Genomic DNA, 26,415 nt, shown 5'->3' on the forward strand with positions numbered 1-26,415 from the left:
AAACTGAAATTCATGGCTTTTGATGTTTTCGTTTACATGTTTGTTAAAACCTTACTTTATCATATAGCAATTAATAGGTTATACATTTTTACTTTTAAAACTATCCAAATATATATACATCTCTGTATCAGTTCATATATATGTATATATTTATATAAAATCATGTCCAGGGCCAATGCCAGGAAACCTTTCCCCTATGTTTTATTCCAGAACATTCAGTTTCAGGTCACACTCTTAAGTCTTTAATCCACATTGAATTGATTTTTTGTATATGATCTAAGGATCCAATTTCATTCTTTGCATGCGGATATACAGTTTTCCCAACCCCATTTGGTGAAGAGACTACACTTTCCCCATTATATATTCTTGCACCCTTGTCGAAAATCAGTTGACCATAATAAACGTGTGGGCTTATTTCTAGGCGCTCTATTCAATTCCATTAATCAGTATGTCTGGCTTCATGGCAGTACCATACCGTCGCAATACTGTTACTTTTTAACGTATTTTGAAATTAGAAAGAGAGAAGCCTCCAGGTTTGATCTTTCTCAGCATTCTTTTGGCTATTCAGGGTCCTTTGTGTTTCCATATGAATTTGAAGATTGATTTTTATTTTTCTATAAATAATGCTACTTGGATTTTGATAGGGAATACATTGAATCTGAGATGACTGAGTAGTATGACCATATTAATAAAGGCATAACTCATGTAATTGTACTTTACTTTGTTGTCCTTTGTAATACTGCAATTTTATAAATTAAAGGTTGTGGCAACTCTGCATTGAGCAAGTCTACTGTCACCATTTTTGCAACAGTATGTGCGTCTATGTTACATTTTGGTAATCCTCACAATACTTCAGACTTTCCCATTTTCATTGTATCTGTTATGGTGATCTGTGATCAGTGATCTTTGGCATTACTATTATAATTGTTTTGGGGTAGCACAAATCACACCCATATAAGACAGTGTACTTAACCAATAAATATGTGTATTCTAACTCCCCCATCAACCTGTCATTCCCCTCTCTCCCTCTCCTGAGGCTCCTTATTCTCTGAAACACAACAATATTGAAATTAGATGACTTGATAACCCTATAATGGCCTATAAGTGTTCAAGTGAGAGAGTCACAAGTCTCTCACTTTAAATCAAAAGTTACAAATGATGAAGCTTAGGAAGGCATATATCCAAAGCTGACATACACTGAAAGCTAGGACCCTTGTGCCCAGTTAGCTAAGTTGTGAATACAAAGAAAAAGCTCCTGAAGGAAATTAAAGGTGCTACTTTAGTGAACACATGAATGAGAAGAAAGTCAAAGAGCCTTATGGCTGATACACAGAAAATTTTAGTCGTCTGCATAGATGATCAAACCAGTACAACATTCCCTTAAGCCGAAGCCTAAAGTAGAATGAGACACTAACACTCTTCAATTCTTTAAAGGCCAAGAGAGGTGGGAAGGCTAGAGAAGACAAATCTGAAGCTATCACATTGGTTCATGGCATTTCAGAAAAGAAGCCATCTTCATAACATAAAGTACAAGGTGAAACAGCAAGTAGCAAGTGCTGATGAAGAAGATGGAGCAAGTTATCCAGAAGACCTAAGATCATCAATGAAGGTGGCTACACAAACCAACACATTTTCAATGTAAACAAAACAGTCTTCTCTTGGAACAAGGTGCCATCTAGGACCCTCACAACTATGGAGAAGTCAATGCCTGCCTTCAAAGCTTCAAAAAACAGGTTCACTCTCTTGTGAGAGTCTAATGCAGTTGATGACTTTCAGTTGAAGCCAATACTCACTTAGTCTCAAAATCCTAGGGCCTTTCAAAATTAGGCAAAACCAACTCTGCCTGTGCTCTTTAATGAAACAACAAAGCCTGGATGACATTGCTCACAGCACGGCTTTCTGAATACTTTAAGCCCAATGTTGAGACGTACTGCTCAGCAAAAAAGATTCTTTTCAAAATATTACTGCTCATTGACAGTGCACCTAGTCACACAAGAGCTCTGATGGAGATGTTCAAGATCAATGTTATTTTCATGCCTGCTAATACAATATCCATTCTGCAGCCCACAAAGTAATAATTTTTACTTTTAAGTGTCATTATTTAAAAAAAATACCTTTTATAAGGCTATACCCACCATAGATAGCGATCCTTCTGATGGACTGGGGCAAAGTAAATTAAAAACCTAGAAAGTATTTATTCTAGATGACATCAAGAACATGCATGATTCATGTGAGGTCAAAATCCAACATCAACAGGGGTTTGGAAAAAGTTAATTCCAACCCTCACAGATGACTTTGAGGGGTTCAAGACTTTGGTGGAGTTAAGTCACTGCAGATGTGGTGGAAACAGTAAGAAAACTAGAATTATAAATGGAGCCTGAAGGTGTGACTGAATTGGTGCAATCTCATAATAAAACTTCAACAGATGAAGAGTTGCTTCTTATGGATGAGGAAAGATAGTTTCTTAAGAAGTAATCTACTCCTGGTAAAGATGTTATGAATATTTTTGATATGACAACAAAAGACTTAGAATATTCCATAAACTTAGTTGATAATGCAGCAGCAGGGTTGACAAGGACTAAAATTTTGAAAGAAGTTCTACTGTGAATAAAATACTATCAAACAGCATCTCATGTTACAAAGAAATCTTTTGTAAAAGGAAGAGTCAATTGATATGAGAAACTTCAGTATTGTCTTATTTTAATAAACTGTCACAGCCACACCAGTCTTCAGAAAACACCATCCTGACCAATCAACCTATCATCTCCACCAGCAAAACAATGATAACTCGCTGAAGGCTCAACTTATCCTTAGCATTTTTGAGCAATACTGTATTTATCATCAAGGTGCATACATTTTTTTAATGTAAACTAGTACAACCACTATAAAAAACAGCATGGAGTTTCCTTAATTGTTCAAAAGAGTATTGTTTAATATCCACATGTCTAAATTTTATAATTTTCCTCCGCCTGCTATTGATTTCTAGTTTGATTTTATTGAAGTCAGAGAAGATACTTACTATCTTAAATTTACTCACTTGTTTTGTGACCTAATGAGTTATCTATACTGGAGAATGTTCCATGTGCACTTAACAAAAAATGTATACTCTGCTCTAGCTGGGTAGAATATTCTGCATATGTCTGATATGTCTGTCAGGTCCATTTGGTCTACAGTGTTGTTCAAGTTTTCTGTTTCCTTATTGATCTCTGTCTGGATGGTCGCCCCCATTATTGGAAGTGGTGAAATGAAACCTCCTACTATAATTGTGTTGCTGTCTATTTCTCCCTTCATTTCTGAAATGTCTGCTTCATGGATTAAGCGCTCTGATGTTAGCAGCATACATAATTGTTATATTTTCTTGGTGAATTATATGATATCCAAAACTGCCTGTTGTGACAGTTTTTGACTTAAAGTCTCTTTTGTCTGATGTAAGTATGGCCACTTCTCCTCTTTTGGTTACCATTTGCAAGAAGTATCTTTCTCCATTCCTTCACTTTCATTTAGCCTATGTGTGTCCTTAAATCTAAAGTGAGTTTTTGTAGACAGCATATAGTTGTATCTCGTTTTTTTGAATGCACTCAGCTACTCTATGATTTTTTATTAGGTAATTTAATTCATTTATAATAATAGTAGTTATTCATTAGGAAGGTCTTACGATTGCCATTTAATTCATTGTTTTCTGTCTGTCTTGTGACACTCAATTCCCTATTTTCTTCTCTTGCTATCTTCCTTTGTGTTTCATTATCTTGTAATTGATTCCCTTCTCATTTTCTTTTGTGTATCTTTTATAGGTATTTTCTTTGTGGTTACCATGGGGTTTACATAAAGTACCTTATATTTATAGCAATCTACTTTAACCTGACAATTTAACTTTAATTGCATACAAAAACTCTACACTTTTACTTCTACCCCCCACCACACTTCATGTTACTGATGTCATAATTTGCATCTTTTTATACTATGTATCCATTAACATATTTCTATAGTTATAGCTTTTACATATTTGCCTTTCAACTTCTATAACAGAATTAAACGTGATTTATGCATCAATGTTACAGAATTGCAGTATTCTGCATTTGTTTATATATTTACCTTTTCCAGTGAATTTTATATTTTCATATGGTTTCACGTTGCTGTTTGGCATCCTTTGCTTCATTCTGTGTCCTTACTGTCTTTAACTAGACTCTAGAATCTAAAGATCACGTTTATTTTACAAATTAAACTAGCCAAAGAATATGCATCAGTGTTGTTTGGCAATTATAGGTCAGAACTGAGCTTCTATTCTAGGACTTAGGGTACATATGGAACCGTGTTCCTAAATCAATAATGCATTTCCACTCCAAAAAACTCCACCAGTTTTAATACCTACCAGTTCCTTTGCTTAGATATGGGGGCTTAAAGAACTTCACAACACCATAGACATTGACAATTGTACCACCCTTAAGTTGATTCAGGGGTGTATATATATAATTTGTTGCTGGAACCTAAAGAAAGAGAAGACAGTGAATACATTTATAGAAAGTATTTACATTGTAGAATCATGTTATAATCATATTAGCAGCAAATCCATGTAACTATTTTATCCTTTTAAGTGTCTAAAAGAAGTTATAACCTGAAATAAGGCAATGCACACAGCTTAGCTTATCCAACTAGTTTTCCTTAGAACTTTGTTTATAAATGGTACAATTTGCACACTAGCTCATAAAGGCATAACCTATAATCTAATTAAAACATTATACTTCTTCAATAAAAACATAGCAAACAATATATACATATAGTCCCTGACTTATGATGGTTCAACTTACAATCTTCTGACTTTAGAATGGGTCTATTAGGCAATTTAATGCATTTTGTATTTATGAAATTTTTGACTTATGATGGGTACACTGGATGTAACTTCATTGTAAATCAAGGAGCATCTGTAGTGAAAAACAGCAATACATGTCAAAACTGAAGCAATAACACAAAACAAGAAAATACTTTTTTTAAATATGTACATCTTCAATGTAAAAGGTCTAAGAAAAGAGAGTTTTATTAAAGGTAAATGACTAGGAATAAAGAGATATTTTTAGAAGCCCTGAAAATGCAACTAGAACACTAGTCTTAACAATACAAGTTACATCTCTTTTAAGTTTAGAAAACTTTTTTTTAAGGACACTCTCAAGGAATCTTTTAGTAATTAAATCATCCTATACTAACTTTAAGTTAGTATATCCCTAGCTTATTTGGTCAAGAAACTGTAGCTGGGGGACAATAAATCAAACTGTTAACAGAGAGCAAATTCTAAAAAATGCAATTTAAGAGATTTTGGTTCTATTTTTTAACTAATATCTCTTTGAAACTTGTGGTACAATTTCTCTCTTCCCCTTACCCCCATGCTATTATAGAGATTTTCCGTAGGCCTAAATTTTGACTCATAACTCAAGCCAGGTTTTGAGTCATAAATGGTATAAAAAGATTTAAAATGCTAATAATGAAACCCTACCCCAAAGAATTAAAACTAACAATGCCTAAATTCTTGGGCTTACAGTATAGTAGATAAGAAATGAAAACTTATTGAGAAGTTGAAATCAGCAACTAACAAAAATTCTTGAGCTTGCAGAATATCAGATAAGAAAAGAAACAACTTGCTGAGATACTACTGAAACTCCTACTGATTGTGAGAGCAGGAAAAAACTATCTGAAATCAGTTGAAACCAAGATGGCTGACTGGAATTTGAGAACGAATTTGCTGATATCACAGTATGAATTTCCATCACATTCATCATACTAACTCCACCTGAATTTGCACATGCAACCCATGCATTAATGTGAAGAAATAACTATGCATGCCCAAGGACTTTCCAAACTTCCCCTTTCATCCAACTAATGACTTACTAATCCCAGTATCTACTCTCTAAAACTTTTCTAATAAAATTACTGCCTTAAAGACAGCACAGGGAGACATATTTGAGCTCAGCTCGTGTCTCCTTAGGTGCTGACTTTCAGCTTTTCTTTTCTCAAAAATTTGATTTCACAGTATTGGCTTATAACACATCAGGTAGCAAGCTCCTTTTGTTCTATAATAATAAGAGAACCAAAAGATTATTTTTTGAAATAACTGTGAATAAGTTGGGAAAGAAAAGGGAAAGTGGTTTACAAGGACATGTTTGCATACTAACAGTCATACTAAATAAAGCCTTAAAGGGCTTTATATAAGTGGCCCCAACATCAAATGGAAATAAGGATACCTATCACTCTGAGAGTTAAAATTTTAAAACTCAAATTAAAAAATTAGTTTTTCCAAGGAGGCTTCTCAGTTTAAACAAAAGAGTAGAATTTGCTAATCTAATCAAACTTCAATATAAAGAAAGCTAGCTCATCAATGATTAAAAGAATGATGGAATAATGGAATGGAAAGAGAAAAAACGGAAGAGAAGCATACTGAACAGTAGGGAGAAAACATGTGCTTATCTTACACTCAATATTCTATCTTAACATCTCATGGAGAGATGAATGGGAAAGGCCAGCAAAACTCAATGACACTAACCATTATAATCAACCAAGTAACTGCCATTTGTTAATTCATTACCAATAAACAACTTCTTGTTTGGCTTTCCATGCAAATCAGCAAGTATTTATGTGTACAACAGCTAAGATATAAACCTCATTATAAATTCACAAATTGATATTTTTTGCTTCTTAATCATTCTCTAATTAGTTGGGTTAATATTCTTACAAGTTTGGTTAATGTACCATTGAGTAAGCTCACACTTCAACAAGGTAATTAAATTTACATGATTCCCAATAAGCCCTATCTTAGTAGCCAATTTGCCTCCCTTGCTGACACAATAAAGTATTGTATTCCATAAAAAAAGACTGTAGAGGGACATCCAAATCAGTGTGAACAAATGTGTTAGCGGGAGAAATAGTGTAGTTAGTAGGAGAATGGTAAGCAAAGGCTTTCTGAAGGTGGCAACAAAATCTAAATTTTGAAGGACAAGTAACAAGGAGAAATGATAGCACATACTAGCATTATGTAATCAGGGATCTGAAAATAGTTTCACACTGCTGGTGCAAAAGGCACATGGCTAATATCTAAAGCAACAGGCATATAATATTTACGACATCCTAACAACTCCTAGGTTAATAAAACTAGCACTTACAAAAATACTTGTTGAGGATTTTTATTGCTCACTAAATAATCTAGAACAGTACTATCCAAGAGAATCTTCTATGATAATGAAAATATTCTATATCAATATTGTGGCTACTCAGGAATTTAAATATGACTAGTGCAAATCATGAACTGAATTTTTAATAGCCACACACAGCTAGTTGCTCATTATCGCACAGCACAGGCACATGTCCATGAGAAAACCATCGGCTCATGATATACTAAAGATAACTTGATAGCATTATCATTAAGTACATCACTTGATCCACATTTCACACAGACATGAACAATTTTTTTTTTTGACTGCTTAAGGGGCAGCCCATTATGGAATCAATCAGTCAAGAAAATGTGAGCACTGGGTTAAATGAGATGCAATTTACAGCATATGCAGAAAGTTAACTAGCGGACAAAAATCAAGCACAGCAGACAATAAAAGCCTGAAGAAAGACACCTAGCAGCATAATTCGATTCATTCATTCCTTTATTTATTTCTGTCCTTCCTTCATTCATTCATTGATGGGCTATGTACTATACGGGGCACTAAAAATAAGTGTGAACAAAACACAAATAGACCCTGCACCAATGGAAGAACAAACCATAAAAGTGGAGAGATGTCTTAGAATTGTCTTAGAAGGTCTATTTGAAAAGATATTTAAAGAAAGAACTAATTAAATGAAGTACAGAAGTTGGGAATGAGACAAGCAACAGTGTTCCAAGCAGAGAAAACACATTCAGTATGTTTGAAAATCCAGGAGGTTTGGACGGCTGGAGTGTACTGGTCAAAGGTAATGACAAGATTAGGTTGAATAAAAATATAGGGGATAGTTTATATTGGGCCTTCAGATCACATAAGTGGGCTAGTAAAGCTTTTAAATCCTGAAGACAATACAAGATCAAATGATTACCCTGAGTCACTTGAAAAGCAAACTTTCTACCACTGAAAAACAAATACTCTATTTTCTAAATTCTAAAAACACCCTGGTCCTCATAGACTACACTTTTAATACTATATTCTCGAAAAAATACACTTTTTCAGGAAAACAAGAAACTCAAAAACAGTAACTCCGTTTTCTTGATATCAACTGCAAGATCCATGCTCAGTTTAAAAATGTAGAAAAGTAAAAACGAGCATCTTTTGATGAGTCAGGAAAATAAAGTCAAATAGATCTATGCCTGATTTAACTTACAACACCTAGGCTTTGTGAAAAAATATTTTTGCAAAGTTCAGAGGCTTTTTCATTTATTCCCGCCTTATTTACAGGTTTGCAGATATATCAAATATTTTAAATTAAACAACTTGTAACAATTTTGGGAAATACTAATACCAGAGCTAACTCACATTTTTCAAAAAGTACATCAGTTCTTTTATTGGTAACAGTTCCCCCAAAAATATTAATTATACTAATACTCAGAATTTAGTATCTGTGTCCTACAGTCATTGTCAACTAGAAACAGTTCCTGAATTCTGTCCATTTGAAACTAAAGGTTCAAAAACATAAGTAGAACATAAACATCATATTAAACTATACCAATAAATTATTAACACCTTCCTTCCAGTTTCACTCGGCTACAAGTAGACTATCTATAAAAATGGGAATGGGCATCTTCCTATTGCTATAAGGAAGCTATAGCTATATCTATGCTATAAAATAGTGGGAAAAAATGGTTAAAAAGAAATGTATCATAAGTATAAGAAAACTACTTAAAATTATATAATTTGTTCAATTATATAATTCAGCACATAATTGTCTGGTTAAATACAAGCTAATGTAAAAAGAAATGAATTTGCCTATGGTTTAAAACAAAAATTTAAGGATCTTCATACAGTAAAAACTTATTTTATTTTTCTTGTGTATGTACAGCTTACACAAAATATCAGCAGATATTCCAGACAACAGAATATTCAGATATTGATTACTAGGTAAAATATATAACTCTAATATAACATTATCAGCTATAAAAAAGTGAAGATTATGTTTTTCCAGTGTATTGATAATATATCAATATCAGACTACAAAGTGGACTGAATATACATACACATGTATCTATGTGTGTGGCATATATAGGTATAGGTGTAATACTCTAAATTAAACTGAATATCATCTTACCAAAGACATTGATTCTGTAGAAAAATCTCTTAAAGATTTGACATAAACCTGAAGGAAAAAAAGAAAGAACTTATTTGTATACAGATAACCTCCAATGTGATTACATGCTTTTAGTTGTAGTAAAAGTACACACTTACTTGTAAAATATTCAAATTCACTAGGATGACATAAAGTTATGGCTTACAAATTAAGGGTGAAATGTGCAAAGTTGTCTAAGCTACAGAAACTTAAAAAAAAAGGCAAAGATATAAGGTCAAATGAAAATGTACTTTATTAAAATATTAGTGTTCTTACAGATTAAATCTGAAGCACAGCAATATTCAGTTCTCAGGATAGAATGTAAAAGAATGCAAACTTCTATCAGTCCAATAGAAGTGGAAAATCAGAGCTGATATCCAAAATTTTTCCTGCATAGAACCTTAGATGTTTTCAGAAAGAAATAAATAAATAAGGAAGTGCTTCAGTGATCACTCTAACTGCAAATTTTACCCATCTCCAGCCTAATTCATTAATTTTAATATGAAGCAGAGCCACCACCAGTGCTTATAGTACCTTTGTGCATACTAGAAAAAAACAGGCAGATGTTGGCCTGCAGGCTTTTGGCTTAGCCCAATTCTACCTAATAGCCTTGACTAAAAAGGCAGTTTTCAAGTGTGTGTGTGGAAGGTAGGGTGTTAAAAGAGGAAAGGAGAGGAAGGCCATCTTTACAACGAATAAAGTAGGAGAAGGAAAACCTAAAGAGGGGTAGTTGATTAATTTAAAGTGAAATCAACTAGAACAAAGTGCCTGATGGTATAATCACAAAGAATACCCAGTCTAAAATGTCTGTGCGGTTTTGTAAGTTTCATTAATAAGTATTTATTAAATATAAAGGAATTCCCTTTTCTATCTCGTCATTCGAAAAATAAAACCAAGAAAAAAAAACTTCTATCTTTTAAACTTAAAATATTCAATTAAAATAATTTAGTCAGACCAAGTAGTTTATCTGCAGATTTACAGAAATACTTTCAACCCCATCATTTTAGCTCATTAAATCTGCAATATAATTAGAGAATAAAAGCTGCATACTTACATAAACAGTTGATTTGAGGTCTTCAAATGCTTTCAAAAATATGCAAGGTTTACCATCTCTGCTTGTAGATGAAGAAGCTAAAAAAACAATAATATCTAGCCACTGCAATGGTGTCCTACATAGAAAAAAAAATTTTTGAATCAATCACCAAAATACGTATAATTTGGAATGTCATATAAATCCTTATTTATATTATTAAGTTTAGAATAAAAATTACCTCTATAAAGTAGAAAACTGGTTAACCTAAACTTGTTTAACACTTGCCGAACACATTATTTAGACTACCACTTCCTCTAAAACATCTTCAACATCTACAGCTACAATATAGCCACAGATGACAATAACGTCCCACTTCATGGACCAGGAAAATGCTAAATCATTAAGAAAGTTTTATGTAGTGAAACTCAGATGTTCCAATAGTAATAAGGATGGAATTTAAATGAAACTAAATATCAAAGTTGAGAAACTACATTGAGAAAGGCATGACAGTGCAAAAACTCCACATATTACAAAACTAATATATGTGCATACAAATACAGGGCATGGACATAATAAGAAATTTCCATTTATATACTAATAAGAACAAAGATATTTTCTTTCTACTTAGGTTTGTAACAGTAGTAAGAAGCCATTCTCCATTTATCCCTTCCTCTCTCATTCTTTAAATTTCCTTTTCTTATTTTCCAAATACTAAAACAGAAATACTAAAAGAGTTTTGCCTTGCTGCATATATATTTTTCATTGTCTTACTCCCTTAATTTTAACAACGAAACCTTAAGATACACCAAAATGTCTGGGCTTTTGGTCATCTTCCTTCAATAATTTAAAACTCTATCAAGTGGAAGTCTTCTGCATTACCACAGTGTGCTTTGCACATACAAGGGCCTGGTGTTGATTCCCACAATCCTCTATTCAGATTTAATAATTGGACTGAGAGCATATTGAAGATAGTGGTCATTTCTAATTCTGCTCTGTATTTACAGGACTTGGCACAAAGCAGGCCCTCCCAAAACAAACTGTCTATGAATCAAACGAAAGACCTTATGTTGCCTTTTCTAAAAATCTCTTGCCCTAACCAGGTATTGTAGCTCTGCAATTCCTGCGTTTTTTTCTTCACATGAGATTGCAAACATAACTGAGTGTATGCTGATAATGCCAAATTACCACAACTCTTCATAGTTAAATGGGAGAAATTTTTCTTCTTACTGAAGATTTTATATCTCTCTGAAACCTTTTATGCAGTTTAAAAAAATAAAATGAACATGTTTCTGGAATAAAAATAACAACTGAGTTACCTTTTTTCAGTTTTACAAACTGAAATATACACTCTGTTTTCAAGTGACCTCAAACCAATACATTCTGATTAAATGAAAACTTGAGATTTTAGTCAAAGATTTAAAGTTGTTTATCAAATTAACACCGGAACATAAACAGAAGTAGGGAAGCCAACAATTTATCAGTTCTAAATTATCCAAGTAGAAAAAAACCTACCTCTTGTTATCCTCTGTTCCACTTAAAAATGTTTTCAAAAGTAAATATTATACACCAAATGCAAATGTTGGAGTACAGATGACCATTTTTTTTCTATTTTCCTGTAGAATCTAAACTTTTTAAAAAGACTGAGTATGTACGTATTTCTTTTATCACGAAGAAAAATTTTGAAAAGAATAAATGACTAAAAGCTGGACATCAGCATTCATAAGAAAAATTTTTCTGAATTTAACAGTAGCTACACACAATTCAGTAAAAAGTTACAACCCTTCCTCTGGCATATATTCAACAGCATGGAAATAACAATCACAGTTTTTTTTTAATTAAAAAGCGTTTATTATATTCATAAACATGGATTTATATTTGAATATACATATAAAAACTGCATTGAAAGTCCTTCAGTGATCTCATCCCAAGCAACTCTGCCTGTTTTATTTCCACATACTTCCCATTCAATATTAGACAAATTGGATCCTCTTATAAGTATAGTGCTTTTCCACATATATTCTTTATTATTTTGAGCCACTGCTACAAATAAATAACATGTTTCCCATCTGTACATATCTGACCTAATCTATATTTCAAAGTCTAGCCTTCTTCTTCCTGGTAGAATCTATCACAGATTCTCTCTCAGAAACAAGTAATTCTACCTTCCTCTAAACTCTCCTATACAGCGTTTTAGCATTTTTCACTTTGTATTATTTACAAACTTTTCTTAATGCCTTTAAAGCCCTTAAAGTCCTGTAAGTTCCTTGGACTGAAAGTAATGGAGATCATTCCAAGATGGCCGAATAGGAACAGCTCCACTCTACAGCTCCCAGTGTGAGCCACGCAAAAGACGGGTGATTTCTGCATTTCCAACTGAGGTAATGGGGTCATCTCATTAGGACTTGTTGGACAGTGGGTGCAGCCCACGGAGTGTGAGCTGAAGCAGGGCGGGGCATCGCCTCACTGGGGAAGCGCAAGGGGTCGGGGAATTCCCTTTCCTAGCCAAGGGAAGCCATGACGGTCGGTACCTGGAACATCGGGACACTCCTGCCATAATACTGTGCTTTTCCAATAGTCTTAGCAAACTGCACACCAGGAGATTATATCCCATGCCTGGCTCATCAGGTCCCACGCCCACAGAGTCTTGCTCATTGCTGGCACAGCAGTCCGAGATTGAACTGTGAGGCTGCAGCGAGGCTCGGGGAGGGGCTTTTGCCATTGCTGAGGCTTGACTAGGTAAACAAAGCAGCTGGGAAGCTTGAACTGGGTGGAGCCCACTGCACCTCAAGGAGGCCTGCCTGCCTCTGCAGATTCCACCTCTGGGGGCAGGGCATAGCTGAACAAAAGGCAGCAGAAACTTCTGCAGACTTAAATGTCCCCATCTGACAGTTTTGAAGAGAGCAGTGGTTCTCCCAGCATGGAGTTTGGGATCTGAGAATGGACAGATTGCCTCCTCAAGTGGGTCTCTGACCCCTGAGTAGACTAACTGGGAGACATCTTCCAGTAGGGGCCAACTGACACCTCACACAGCTGGGTGCCCCTGTGAGACGAAGCTTCCAGAGGAAGGATCAGGCAGCAACATTTGCTGTTCTGCAAGATTTGTTGTTCTGCAGCCTCTGCTGGTGATACCCAGGCAAACAGGGTCTGGAGTTGACCTGCAGCAAACTCCAACAGACCTGCAGCCGAGGGTCCTGACTGTAAGAAGGAAAACTAACAAACAGAAAGGAATAGCATCAACATCAACAAAAAGGACATCCACACCAAAAACCCATCTGTAGGTCACCATCATCAAAGACCAAAGGTAGATAAAACCACAAAGGTCAGGAGAAACCAGAGCAGAAAAGCTGAAAATTCTAAAAATCAGAGCACCTCTTCTCCTCCAAAGGATCACAGCTCCTCGCCAGCAATGGAACAAAGCTGGACAGAAAATAACTTTGATGAGTTGGCAGAAGTAGGCTTCAGAAGATCAGTAATAATAAACTTCTCCAAGTTAAAGGAGGATGTTTGAACCCATCGCACATAAGCTAAAAACCTTGAAAACAGATTAGACGAATGGCTAACTAGAATAAACAGAGTAGAGAAGACCTTAAATGACCTGATGAAGTGGAAAACCATGGCACAAGAACTACATGATGCATGCACAAGCTTCAGTAGTTGATTGGATCAAGTGGAAGAAAGGCTATCAGTGACTGAAGATCAAATGAATGAAATGAACTGAGAAGAGAAGTTTACAGAAAAAAGAGTAAAAAGAAATGAACAAAGCCTCCAAGAAATATGGGACTATAAGAAAAGACCAAATCTACATTTGATTGGTGTACCTAAAAGTGATGGGGAGAATAGATCCAAATTGGAAAAAACTCTCCAGGATATTATCCAGGAGAACTTCTCCAATCTAGCAAGGCAGGCCAACATTCAAATTCAGGAAATACAGAGAACGCCATAAAGATGCTCCTCGAGAAGAGCAACCTCAAGACACATAATTGTCAGATTCACCAAGGTTGAAATGAAGGAAAAAATGTTAAGGACAGCCAGAGAAAAAGGTCAGGTTACCCACAAAGGGAAGCCCATCAGACTAACAGTGGATCTCTCAGGAGAAACTCTACAAGCCAGAAGAGAGTTGGGGCCAATATTTAACATTCTTAAGAAAAGAATTTTCAACCCAGAATTTCATATCCAGCCAAACTAAGCTTCTTAAGTGAAGGAGAAATAAAATCCTTTACAGACAAGCAAATGCTGAAAGATTTTGTCACCACCAGGCCTGCCTTACAAGAGCTCGCGAAGGAAGCACTAAACATGGAAAGGAACAATTGGTACCAGCCAATGCAAAAACATGCCAAATTGTAAAGACCATTGAGGCTAGGAAGAAACTGCATCAACTAATGAGCAAAATAACCAGCTAACATCATAATGGCAGGATCAAATTCACATATAACAATATTAACCTTAAATGTAAATGGGCTAAATGCTCCAATTAAAAGACACAGACTGGCAAATTGGATAAATTGTCAAGACCCCTCAGTGTGTTGTGTTCAGGAGACCCATCTCACATGCAGAGACACACATAGGCTCAAATTAAAGGGATGGAGGAAGATCTACCAAGCAAATGGAAAACAAAAAAAAGCAGGAGTTGCAATCCTAGTCTCTGATAAAACAGACTTTAAACCAACAAAGATCAGAAGAGACACAGAAGTCCATTAAGTAATGGTAAAGGGATCAATTCCACAAGAAGAGCTAACTATCCTAAATATATATGCACCCAATACAGGAACTCCGAGATTCATAAAGCAAGTCCTTAGAGACCTACAAAGAGACTTAGATTCCCACACAATAATAATAGGAGACTTTAACACCACACTGTCAGCATTAGACAGATCAAAGAGATAGAAAGTTAACAAGGATATCCAGGACTTGAACTTGGCTCTGCACCAAGCAGACCTAATAGACATCTACAGAAGTCTCCACTCCAAATCAACAGAATATACATTCTTCTCAGCACCACATCGCACTTATTCCAAAATTGACCATAGTTGGAAGTAAAGCACTCCTCAGCAAATATAAAAGAACAGAAATTATAACAAACTGTCTTTCAGGCCACAGTGTAATCAAATTAGAACTCAGGATTAAGAAACTTGCTCAAAACTGTACAACTACATGGAAACTGAACAACCTGCTCCTGAATGGACTACTGGGTACATAACAAAATGAAGGCAGAAATAAAGATGTTCTTTGAAACCAAGAACAAAGACAAAACATACCAGCATCTCTGGGACACATTTAAAGCAGTGTGTAGAGGGAAATTTATAGCACTAAATGCCCACAAGAGAAATTAGGAAAGATCTAAAATCAACATCCTAACATCACAATTAAAAGAACTGGAGAAGCAAGAGCAAACAAAATCAAAAGCTAGCAGAAGGCAAGAATAAACTAAGATCAGAGCAGAACTGAAGGAGATAGAGACACAAAAAACCCTTCAAAAAAATCAATGAATCCAGGAGCTAGTTTTTTGAAAAGATCAACAAAATTGATAGACTGCTAGCAAGACTAAAAAAGAAGAAAAGAATCAAACAAATGCAATAAAAAATGATAAAGGGGATATCACCACTGATTCCACAGAAATACAAACTGCCATCAGAGAATACTATGAACACTTCTATGCAAATAAACTAGAAAATCTAGAAGAAATGGATAAATTCCTCGACACATACACCCTCCCAAGACTAAACCAGGAAGAAGTTGAATCCCTGAATAGACCAATAACAGGTACTGAAATTAAGGCAATAATTAATAGCCTAACAACCAAAAAAAGTCCAGGACCAGATGGATCCACAGCCGAATTCTACCAGAGGTACAAAGAGGAGCTGGTACCATTCCTTCTGAAACTATTCCAATCAACAGAAAAAGAGGGAATCCTCCCTAACTTATTTTATGAGGTCAGCATTATCCTCATAACAAAGCCTGGCAGAGACACAACAAAAAAAGAGAATTTTAGACCAATATCCCTGATGAACATCAGTGCGAAAATCCTCAATAAAATACTGGCAAACCAAATCCAGCAGCAGAATCAAGTTGGCTTCATGCCTGGGATCCAAGGCTGGTTCAACATACACAAATCAATAAACGTAATCCATCATATAAACAGAAACAAAGACAAAAACCACATGATTATCTCAATAGACGCAGAAAAGGCCTTCAACAATATTCGACAGCCCTTCATGCTAAAAACTCTCAATAAACTAGGTACTGATGGGATGTATCTCAAAATAATAAGAGCTATTTATGACAAACCCACAGCCAATATCATACTGAATGGGCAAAAACTGGAAGCATTCCCTTTGAAAACTGGCACAAGACAGGGATGCCCTCTCTCACCACTCCCATTCAACATAGTGTTGGAAGTTCGGGCCAGGGCAATCAGGCAGGAGAAAGAAATAAAGGGTATTCAAGTAGAAAAACAGGAAGTCAAATTGTCCCTGTTTGCAGATGACATGATTGTATGTTTAGAAAACCCCATCGTCTCAGCTCAAAACCTCCATAAGCTGATAAGCAACTTCAGCAAAGTCTCCGGATACAAAATCAATGTGCAAAAATCACAAGCATTCCTATATACCAATAACAGACAAACAGCCAAATCATGAGTGAACTCCCATTCACAATTGCTTCAAAGAGAATAAAATACTTAGGAATCCAACTTACAAGGGATGTGAAGGACCTCTTCATGGAGAACTACAAACCACTGCTCAATGAAATAAAAGAGGACACAAACAAATGGAAGAACATTCCATGCTCATGGATAGAAACAATCAGTATCATGAAAATGGCCATACTGCCCAAGGTAATTTACAGATTCAATGCCATCCTCATCAAGCTACCAATGACTTTCTTCACAGAATTGGAAGTTCATATGGAACCAAAAAAGAGCCCTCATTGCCAAGACAATCCTGAGCAAAAAGAACAAAGCTGGACGCATCACACTACCTGACTCCAAACTATACTACAAGGCTACAGTAACCAAAACAGCATGGTACTGGTACCAAAACAGAGATATAGACCAATGGAACAGAACAGAGCCCTCAGAAATAATACCACACATCTACAACCATCTGATCTTTGACAAACCTGACAATAACAAGAAATGGAGAAAGGATTCCCTATTTAATAAATGGTGCTGGGAAAACTGGCTAGCCATGTGTAGAGAGCAGAAACTGGATCCCTTCCTTACACCTTATACAAAAATTAATTCAACATGGATTAAAGACTTAAATATTAGACCTAAAACCATAAAAAAAAACCCTAGAAGAAAACCTAGGCAATATGATTCAGGACACAGGCATGGGCAAGAACTTCATGACTAAAACACCAAAAGCAATGGCAACAAAAGCCAAAATTGACAAATGGGATCTAATTAAACTAAAGAGCTTCTGCACAGCAAAAGAAACTACCATCAGAGTGAACAGGCAACCTACAAAATGGGAGAAAATTTTTGCAATCTACTCATCTGACAAAGGGCTAATATCCAGAATCTACATGGAACTTAAACAAATTTACAAGAAAAAAATCAAACAACCCCATCAAAAAGTGGGCAAAGGATATGAACCGACATTTGTCAAAAGAAGACATTTATGCAGCCAATAGACACATGAAGAAATGCTCATTATCACTGGCCATCAGAGAAATGCAAATCAAAACCACAATGAGATACCATCTCACACCAGTTAGAATGGCGATCATTAAAAAGCCAGGAAACAACAGGTGCTGGAGAGGATGTGAAGAAATAGGAACACTTTTACACTGTTGGTGGGACTGTAAACTAGTTCAACCATTGTGGAAGACACTGTTGCGATTCCTCAAAGATCTAGAACTAGAAAACACCATTTGACCCAGCCATCCCATTACTGGGTATATAGCCAAAGGATTATAAATCATGCTACTATAAAGACACATGCACACATATGTTTAGTGCGGCACTATTCACCATAGCAAAGACTTGGAAGCAACCCAAATGTCCAACAATGATAGACAGGATTAAGAAAATGTGGCACATATACACCATGGAATACTATGCAACCATAAAAAATGATAAGTTCATGTCCTTTCTAAGGACAAGGATGAAGCTGGAAACCATCATTCTGAGGAAACTATTGCAAGGACAGAAAACCAAACACCACATGTTCTCACCCATAGGTGGGAACTGAACAATGAGAACACTTGGACACAGGGTGGGGAACATCACACACCGGGGCCTGTCGTAGGGTCGGGGGAGAGGGGAGGGATAGCATTAGGAGAAATACCTAATGTAAATGACAAGTTAATGGGTGCAGCATACCAACGTGGCACATGTATACATATGTAACAAAACTGCACGGTGGGCACATGTACCCTAGAACTTAAAAGTACAATAAAAAATAAAAAATAAAATAAAATAATGTCTTATTCATGTGTATATTTCATATAAATGGCTGCCAGAGGCTTCTGTTCACAGTGTTCAACAAATATCTGGTGAATTAATGAATTAACACTGGCAAAAACTGAAGTACAGAACTAAACAAAGAGGGAAAAAATAAATAGCTCTTAGGATCCAGTTTCCATGAATTTATGAACCATAATGGCTTTTAAAACATTCAAGTACACAGAGGATAAGAAAAATATATAACAGGTAATAGCAGTTTGTATAAACACTCATTAGATCGAATTGAAAATGAGATTTTATATGGGGTGTTCTAAGCTTCTGAGAAGAGCATACTGCAGCCATTCAAACAAGAATTGGAATTACCTAGATCTGTGCCAAGAGTATATTCTGACATACCACAGTAGATGTTTAACTCAATTGGGTGAAAAAAGTTAGGAGACCAGCCTGGAGAAAAAATACTATGCTACAAAAAGTGAGAAGGCTTTATCAATGCATATACGAGTTATAAAACTAAAAACACATTTGGAATCACTGAAATCTTTAAACTAATTTAAGATGCTTCAATATTAGCAAATGGGTCATTTCCCTTTTGTGTCTGTACTACCTGTCATCCCTGTCACATTGCCTTACAAAGAGTGAGCTCCCTTGCCATTAAACAATTCCCTGTTTAGTATAGCCAAATAGAATATTTACTGCAAACCAGTCTCAGAGAAGAAAAATGAAGTCAGTAAAGGTCTTCTTAACAACAAGAAGTGTTCTTCAAAAAATCAACAATTAACTTAACTGCTTCACCCCCCACAAAATTAAGGCCACATACTGTATGATTCTACCTAAAAGACTGGAGGTTGCCAGAAGTTAGGGAAAGGGAAGGATGAATAGGCAGAGCACACCCATAGAATGTACAACACCGAGAGTAAACCCTAATGTAAACCTGAGTGATAATGATGTCATTGCAAGTTCACCAACTGTAATACCACTCTGGTGAGGGAACACTGATAGCAGAAGAGGCTATGCATAACTGCAGGTAGAGAATGTGAGGGAAATCTCTCTACCTTTCTCTCAATTTTGCTGTGAACCTAAAACTTCTTTTAAAAAGTATTTTTTAAAAAACCAAAGCTTTAAACATGTATTTTAAAAAGTATATCAGATTATTTGCATATTAACAAATATGGTTTTTATATGTTAGTACCTCCTAATAAAGGAAACAGTCAGTGGTGAAATAAGCAAATCAACAGGCAAATAATAGCATAAACTACAAGACTCGTGTATTAGTTTGCTAATTTTTAACAAATAATACCTCAAAAATTCTCAAGTCATTACACTTAGTGGGCAAGAAAAGGGCATTGAAAATATAAAATAACTGATAATCCAAAATGAAAAACACTTATTTGACTTTAACAAGCATTAAATAATTTTTCTATATTGACCTTACAAATCTTGTTAGGTTACCATATTTTAAAACATTTTTCAAGAGTAAGGGTACAGGCAGAAACCAGGGACCTGATGGCATTGATAGTGTAGTGATTGACAGAAAATTTTCTCTATAAAAATGTATTTCATGAGCATTTGCATGTACTGGGTTGAGTAATACCAAGGTCATAATTGGAAGTAATGTATGTGAATAATATTAGCATTAAAAACCAAAATTCTTAAATTGCCTACAAATCACTGTATGATTTGACCCCTACCCACCTCACCAGCCACATCAGCCACATATTGTGTGACTCACTCTGGTATTCTGTCTTCTCAAAATTCATTAATTATTCCAGGATGCTTGCTCAAGGCCTCTGTATATGCTATTCTCTCTTTGCAATCTATAACCCAAGTATCTCTGTGATCATTTTTCCATTACTCTTCTCATTCTACTATTCAGTATTCATAGTTACATATCATATCTGGATAAAATAATTATGTAATAATTGTTTAATTCTTCTCCAGGGGACACTATGCTCTATGAGGGCAAGGTCCATGACTGTCTTATTCACTGCTATATCTCCAACATCTATCATAGAATACAAAAACATTTAACAAATGTTTGGACAACTAAATAAATAATCAAAGATATTAATATTCATACATATGTAGATAGTATACCTTCACGAATCTTAAAATAAAATAAACTGTACAACTACTACAAAACTTACTTCATAGACTGTTAGCATTTTAGAACTTAAAAGGACCTTAGAGACCATGTAATCAAACGTCTTCATTTTTCAGATAAGAAAATAAGGGCCAGGGAGAATAAATAAATGATCTAAGGTCACATACAGTTAATTAGCTATGAACCAAGACAAGAATCCAAATCTCCTGACTTTCAAGACAGGCACCACTCTAATTCCTCTTTCAGAACTAACTCTAACAGGGATACAGGGAGAAAAAAGATATTAATAAGTGTCTTTATTTTTGACAGTTTTGTGGTAATTTTTTTTAACTTTCAGAATACTTTGGAAAAGTCTTTCCTCATATTTTATGTCCACATATTAAATGTTAAAATTGACTTTAAAATATGAAAACTAAAACAAAAAATGTCTCATACAGAGGAAGGCTTAATTACAGCATGTGTATTTCTGCAAAATATATCACATTAGTCTACCAAAGCAAGGATTAAAATCTTGTTAAAATTCATTTTAGTGTTTTAGGATTATTGTATTCAAATACAACGCTACCCTTAAGCGAACAAGCAAATGGCAAAGAAGCGTTTAAGAATCAAATTGGAGAAAACTCATTCCTTTAAGCAAAAAGTTTTACCTTTGGGTTGGAACAATCTTCAACCTTGATACTTTAATAAATGGGTATATTAGACCCTCAAATAATCAGCATTTCTGGGTTTTAAATCCAGAAATAATTTAAAGTAAATGTGACCTCAGTCTTCACATCACTATATTTTAAAAGCAAGAAACCTTGACTTACCATTATTAACAACCTCTGTTATCTGACAGGTACTAATTAACTAGTGTAGTTCTATTCTATTTTAATGAATACCTATTTAAAATGTATTTCAATAGCAGAAAACACTTCACATGTCAGGTAAAACACTAATACCTAATGTAATGTACATGTTTTGTAGATGTACTATACATGTTGTGTTAATTCATATCATAACCCTTTTATACTATTTCTCAAATAAACATTTAATATAAAAATCTTAAAGGATAAAGGTGAAATATATTTAAAATATAAACAAATTGATCTCTGATATTCGATAGCATGTATTTATTTTTAAAACACATCTCTAAAATATCCAAGATATATTAGGTAAAAATAAAGCAAACTTGCAAAAAACAGATAGTTACTTGGTGAAAAATATGCACATACAGGCTTATCCATGCCCACAGACACATACAAAAGCATGTGCACATATATATACACACATATAAAAAACCTGGAAGGGTACTAAAAAAAGCATAGCAGTGTTTTTTTTACCTGAAGAATGGGACTAGGAAATGGCAGGGGATTCAGTGGGAATAAGGGAACTTTTGCTTTTCAGTTTATAGCCTGCCATACTGTCTGAATGTTTTTAAATCATGACTACACAAAAACAACAAAATCTTCTCAGACAAATATTTGCAAGATTGTCAAGTCCATAATACTACCATGAGGTAAGAAAAAAAAGGTGTGGAGATAGAGTGGTTTCTCTACTTATTCTAAGTCCTTTAACAAATGTTAGCCTTAGAGGGTTATCTTCATAATAAAAGTGCTTATCACCATCATCACAGAGGGCTAACAGTTAATGCTTAAATGAAAAACATATACGAAGACACTTTGCAATCTGTAAGATTTCATACAAATATAATATTATTAGTAAAATTTTAATTCTGAAAAAAACTGGTTAAATGTTAAAAATTGGCTATAATAAACGTTTGAAAAAGAAACAGTGGTTTTTACTATCTAATGGCTCTTTAAATATAGACCTTATTTGCCACTGAACTAAGTAAAATAAACAAAGGATAGGAAAAGAAACAGAAAAATAAGTTCTTTAATCTCCTCACCTCACAAGAAACGAGAATTTGCATCTCTTTACATCATACCTCAAAACATCTAAAATGTTAACTAGAAAAACCCTTTAAGTTATGAATTCCCAACAAACATAAACACACATAGGTGTGTAACACAGACAGGTACACAATCAGACACACCCTAAGAGTAATGAGAAAAAGCATAACACATTTATACACTCAAATACATTTTTAAATGTATTCATACAAATATAATGTACACACACCTCTCTCAGAGCAACTCTACCTACATTCACCCCAACACTATTTTCTGTATTATGTTAAAACAAATGTTTCAAAAATTATTTAGTGAATGAGATTTTGTATTCATATTAGCACCTGACATTTAACATTCATAAATGCAAAATTTTTATAAGATACCAACACTGAATTCTTAATAATTTAGAAATGTCATCTCAAATATTAATAATTTTAACTAAGCTGAAATAAAGTCTTGCCTTCAAGAGGAAGAATAATACAAATAACAGTAATGATAGCAGACCTTTACTGGGGCCACCAACTAACAAAAGCACCTTATCAAAATAGATATTTACAAAGGGATTCGTTCGGAGCAATTAATTCCTATCTGACATCGCCTCAAGCAGGCATGATTGTGTGTATATGCACTCATGCTTTTTTCTATTTTATTTCCTAGTGTCCTTCCCTGATGACTGTCAAGAGACTTCTTTGTAGTGTATTTGTCTCTAGAATTTTTGTGCCACATCGACTAGATTAGAACTATATTTCAATCAATATTTTAAAAATTTTATCAGTAATCAATCTCAGAGAAATGGTCCGATGATTTGTTCTATGAGCTTTAGGACATGAACTGTATGGCAAATGCATTACTTCCCTAAATTCTAAAGCAAGATTTTAAGATATACCGCTGATTAGTAACAGCATTGCACATGGAAAACTAACACGACACTGATTTTCCTTTTCTTTGTTCAAAGTAGAAGTGAGAAAAAAAATTAACTGATTTAACAGTTCTTCACAGCAACTTGAGCAAAAAAGATAAAATCTGAGTTTGACAATGTATCACAAAATTCTTGTAACAAGGAAATAAAAGCAGATGTTCTAACAGCTTGCTTGAAATGGATCTTTATTCCAGACCCCACAGGTTTTACAAAAATGGTACCATTTCTCAAGGGCACTGAATTATTTAAACGACCACAATTTCTGCAACTACTGTATGTCATAGCTATTCAGAATTCTCAGCTAATCCAAAACCCTTACTTTATATTTGATTAAATTTGAATCTGGCAACTTTCAATGTTACTCAAGGGCCAATAATTAACTGAAGAAAAGCAGAGACTAGAAGCTAAACTACTGGGCTCAGGGTTCAGATGTCCTCCCTCTACTCTCTTCTTCCTCACTGAGGCTGTATCTAATTACAATAATAGTAATGACAATAATAATAGTTGCTATGTACTGAGTTCCCACTATGTGCTAGTAGTGGCTATACTCTGTCTTGAGTTCTTTCAACAATCCAGAAAAGCAGGTATCATTACCTCCATCTTTAAAATTGGGGGGAAAAAAAAACTCAGTGGAATTAAGGGTTTTACTCCAAGTCACACCTGCTGGGTTTTAGATACCCTGAGCCTCCCCTTGCCATAAATGAAACATATACTCACACTGCAGAACCTTTGTACTTGCTAAGACTGTTCTAGAACACTTACTTTAAATATCTGAAGGATCACTTCACATCACTTCTTTGAAGTCTCTTATCAAATGTTACTTGTCAGTCTTTTCTTCACCACCAGATAAATATATACCTTCCCTCCCCTTCTCACGTTTACAGTTCTGCCTTACATTCTCCATAGCACTGTTTCCAACTAGAAAAGGTATATATTTACTTTTTTTGGTTTATTGTCTTTCTTCCCTAGAACGTATGCTGCATAAGGACAACTTTGTTTGGCTCATCGGTGTCTAGGAATAGGGCCTGGCTCCTCATAGGTATTCAATATATTGTTTAATAAATGTGTGAATGGCTTAATGAATACATGCAAATTCTCCTATTTCCTTTAGGAAGCACAGATGTATTCAGAGTAATATTTCAAATACAAAAGACTAGCAAGGTATACTGCAGAGGCTCCAGTTCCAGAAAGCCAACAGATGGCCACAGCCTCAAAAGATAAGATACTCCCCAGAATGCCAGGGCCACTGTATTAGTCCATTTTCAAGCTGCTAAGACATACCCGACACTGGGCAATTTACAAAAGAAAAAGGTTTATTGGCCTTACAGTTCCACATAGCTGGGGAGGCCTCATAATCAAGGCGGAAGGCAAGGAAGAGCAAGTCACATCTCATGTGGATGGCAGTAGGCAAAGAGAGAGCTTGCGCAGAAAAACTCTCGTTTTTAAAATCATCTGATCCCGTGAAACTCCTTCACTATCATGAGAAGAGCCAAGGAAAGACCCGCCTCCATAATTCAATCACCTCCCACCAGGTTCCTCCCATGACACATGGGAATTGTGGGAGTTACAATTCAAGATGAGATGTGGGTGGGGACACAGCCAAACCATAGCAACAACCATCAGTATTGTATTTCTTCTTTGAGGATACACTAAATCAAATCACCTATTTTTTTAATTGAATTGCTTATCTTTTTGTTGTTGAATTTAAGAAGTCCTTTACATAATCCTGGATAGCAAATCCCCATTAGATATATGATTTGCAAATATTTTCTCCCACTCTATACACTGTCTTTTCATGTTCATGATAATGTCCTTTGATGCATAAAATTTTTACATTTTTATGAAGCTTAATTTATCCATTTTTCCTTCATTGCTCATCCCTTTTGTATCATATCTAACAATCCACTGCCAAATCCAAGCTCATGAAGATTTGCCTCTGTATCTCTGAAGGATTTTATGGATTTAGCTCTTATATATAGATGCTTAATCCATTTTAGTTAAATTTTGCATATAATGTAAGGTAAGAATCTAATTTCATTCTTTTGTATGTGGAAATCCAGTTGTCTCATTATTATTTGTTGAAAAGACAAATGGTCATTCTTAAATGGAGATAGTTTTACTCCTTCCCTTCTAATTTGAATGTCTTTTATTTCTTCTTCTTATTTAACTGTTTTTGCCATTGACTGAACATGTGATCCTTGTCAAAAAATTACTTAGCCATAGAAGTATGGGTTTTCTGTAATCCCAGCACTTTGGGAGGCCGAGGTGGGTGGATCACGAGGTCAGGAGATCAAGACCATCCTGGCTAACACGGTGAAACCCCGTCTCTACTAAAAATACAAAAAATTAGCAAGACATGGTGGCATGCGCCTGTAGTCCCAGCTACTCGGGAGGATGAGGCAGGAGAACTGCTCGAACCCAGGAGGCAGAGGTTGCAGTGAGCCAAGATCCTACCACTGCACTCCAGCCTGGGTGACAGAACGAGACTCTGTCTCAGAAAAAAAAAAAAAAAAAAAAAGAGTATGGGTTTATTTCTGGACTCAATTGTACTCCATTGATCTCTGTCTATCCTTATGCCAGTACCACTGTTTTGATTACTGTAGCTCTGTGATAAGTTTTGAAACTGGGAAGCCTGAGTACTCAGACTTTGTTGTTCTTTTTTAAGGTTGTTTTCGCAATTTGAAGCCCCTTGAAATTCCATACAAATTTGGGGATTGGTCTTTACACTTCTGCAGCAAAGTTTTATAATTCTGATGGGGACTGTCTTGAATCTGTAGCTCA

The 26,415-nt window shown here is 35.1% G+C and overlaps 1 protein-coding gene across 12 annotated transcripts in view; it reads right to left on the bottom strand.

Moving 5' to 3' along the window:
- POT1 (protection of telomeres 1) overlaps positions 1-26,415 on the bottom strand; it is a 107,064-nt gene that overhangs the window by 64,864 nt on the left and 15,785 nt on the right. For 11 of the 12 annotated variants that reach the window (XM_055347505.2, XM_004046148.4, XM_055347504.2 and 8 more), the window contains 3 exons: positions 10,337-10,451; positions 9,265-9,312; positions 4,370-4,484 (listed from right to left, as the gene is read on the bottom strand). In XM_055347505.2, coding sequence (XP_055203480.1) covers positions 4,370-4,484; positions 9,265-9,273 — 124 coding nt within the window. In that variant the 5' untranslated portion in view covers positions 9,274-9,312; positions 10,337-10,451. Of the gene's footprint in view, positions 1-4,369; positions 4,485-4,805; positions 4,920-9,264; positions 9,313-10,336; positions 10,452-26,415 lie in introns of all 12 variants that reach the window. The other variant, XM_063708760.1, reaches the window with a different exon arrangement.

The sequence above is a fragment of the Gorilla gorilla genome, chromosome 6 (genome assembly GCF_029281585.2).
Source record: "Gorilla gorilla gorilla isolate KB3781 chromosome 6, NHGRI_mGorGor1-v2.1_pri, whole genome shotgun sequence".
NCBI classification, from domain to species: Eukaryota; Metazoa; Chordata; class Mammalia; order Primates; family Hominidae; genus Gorilla; species Gorilla gorilla.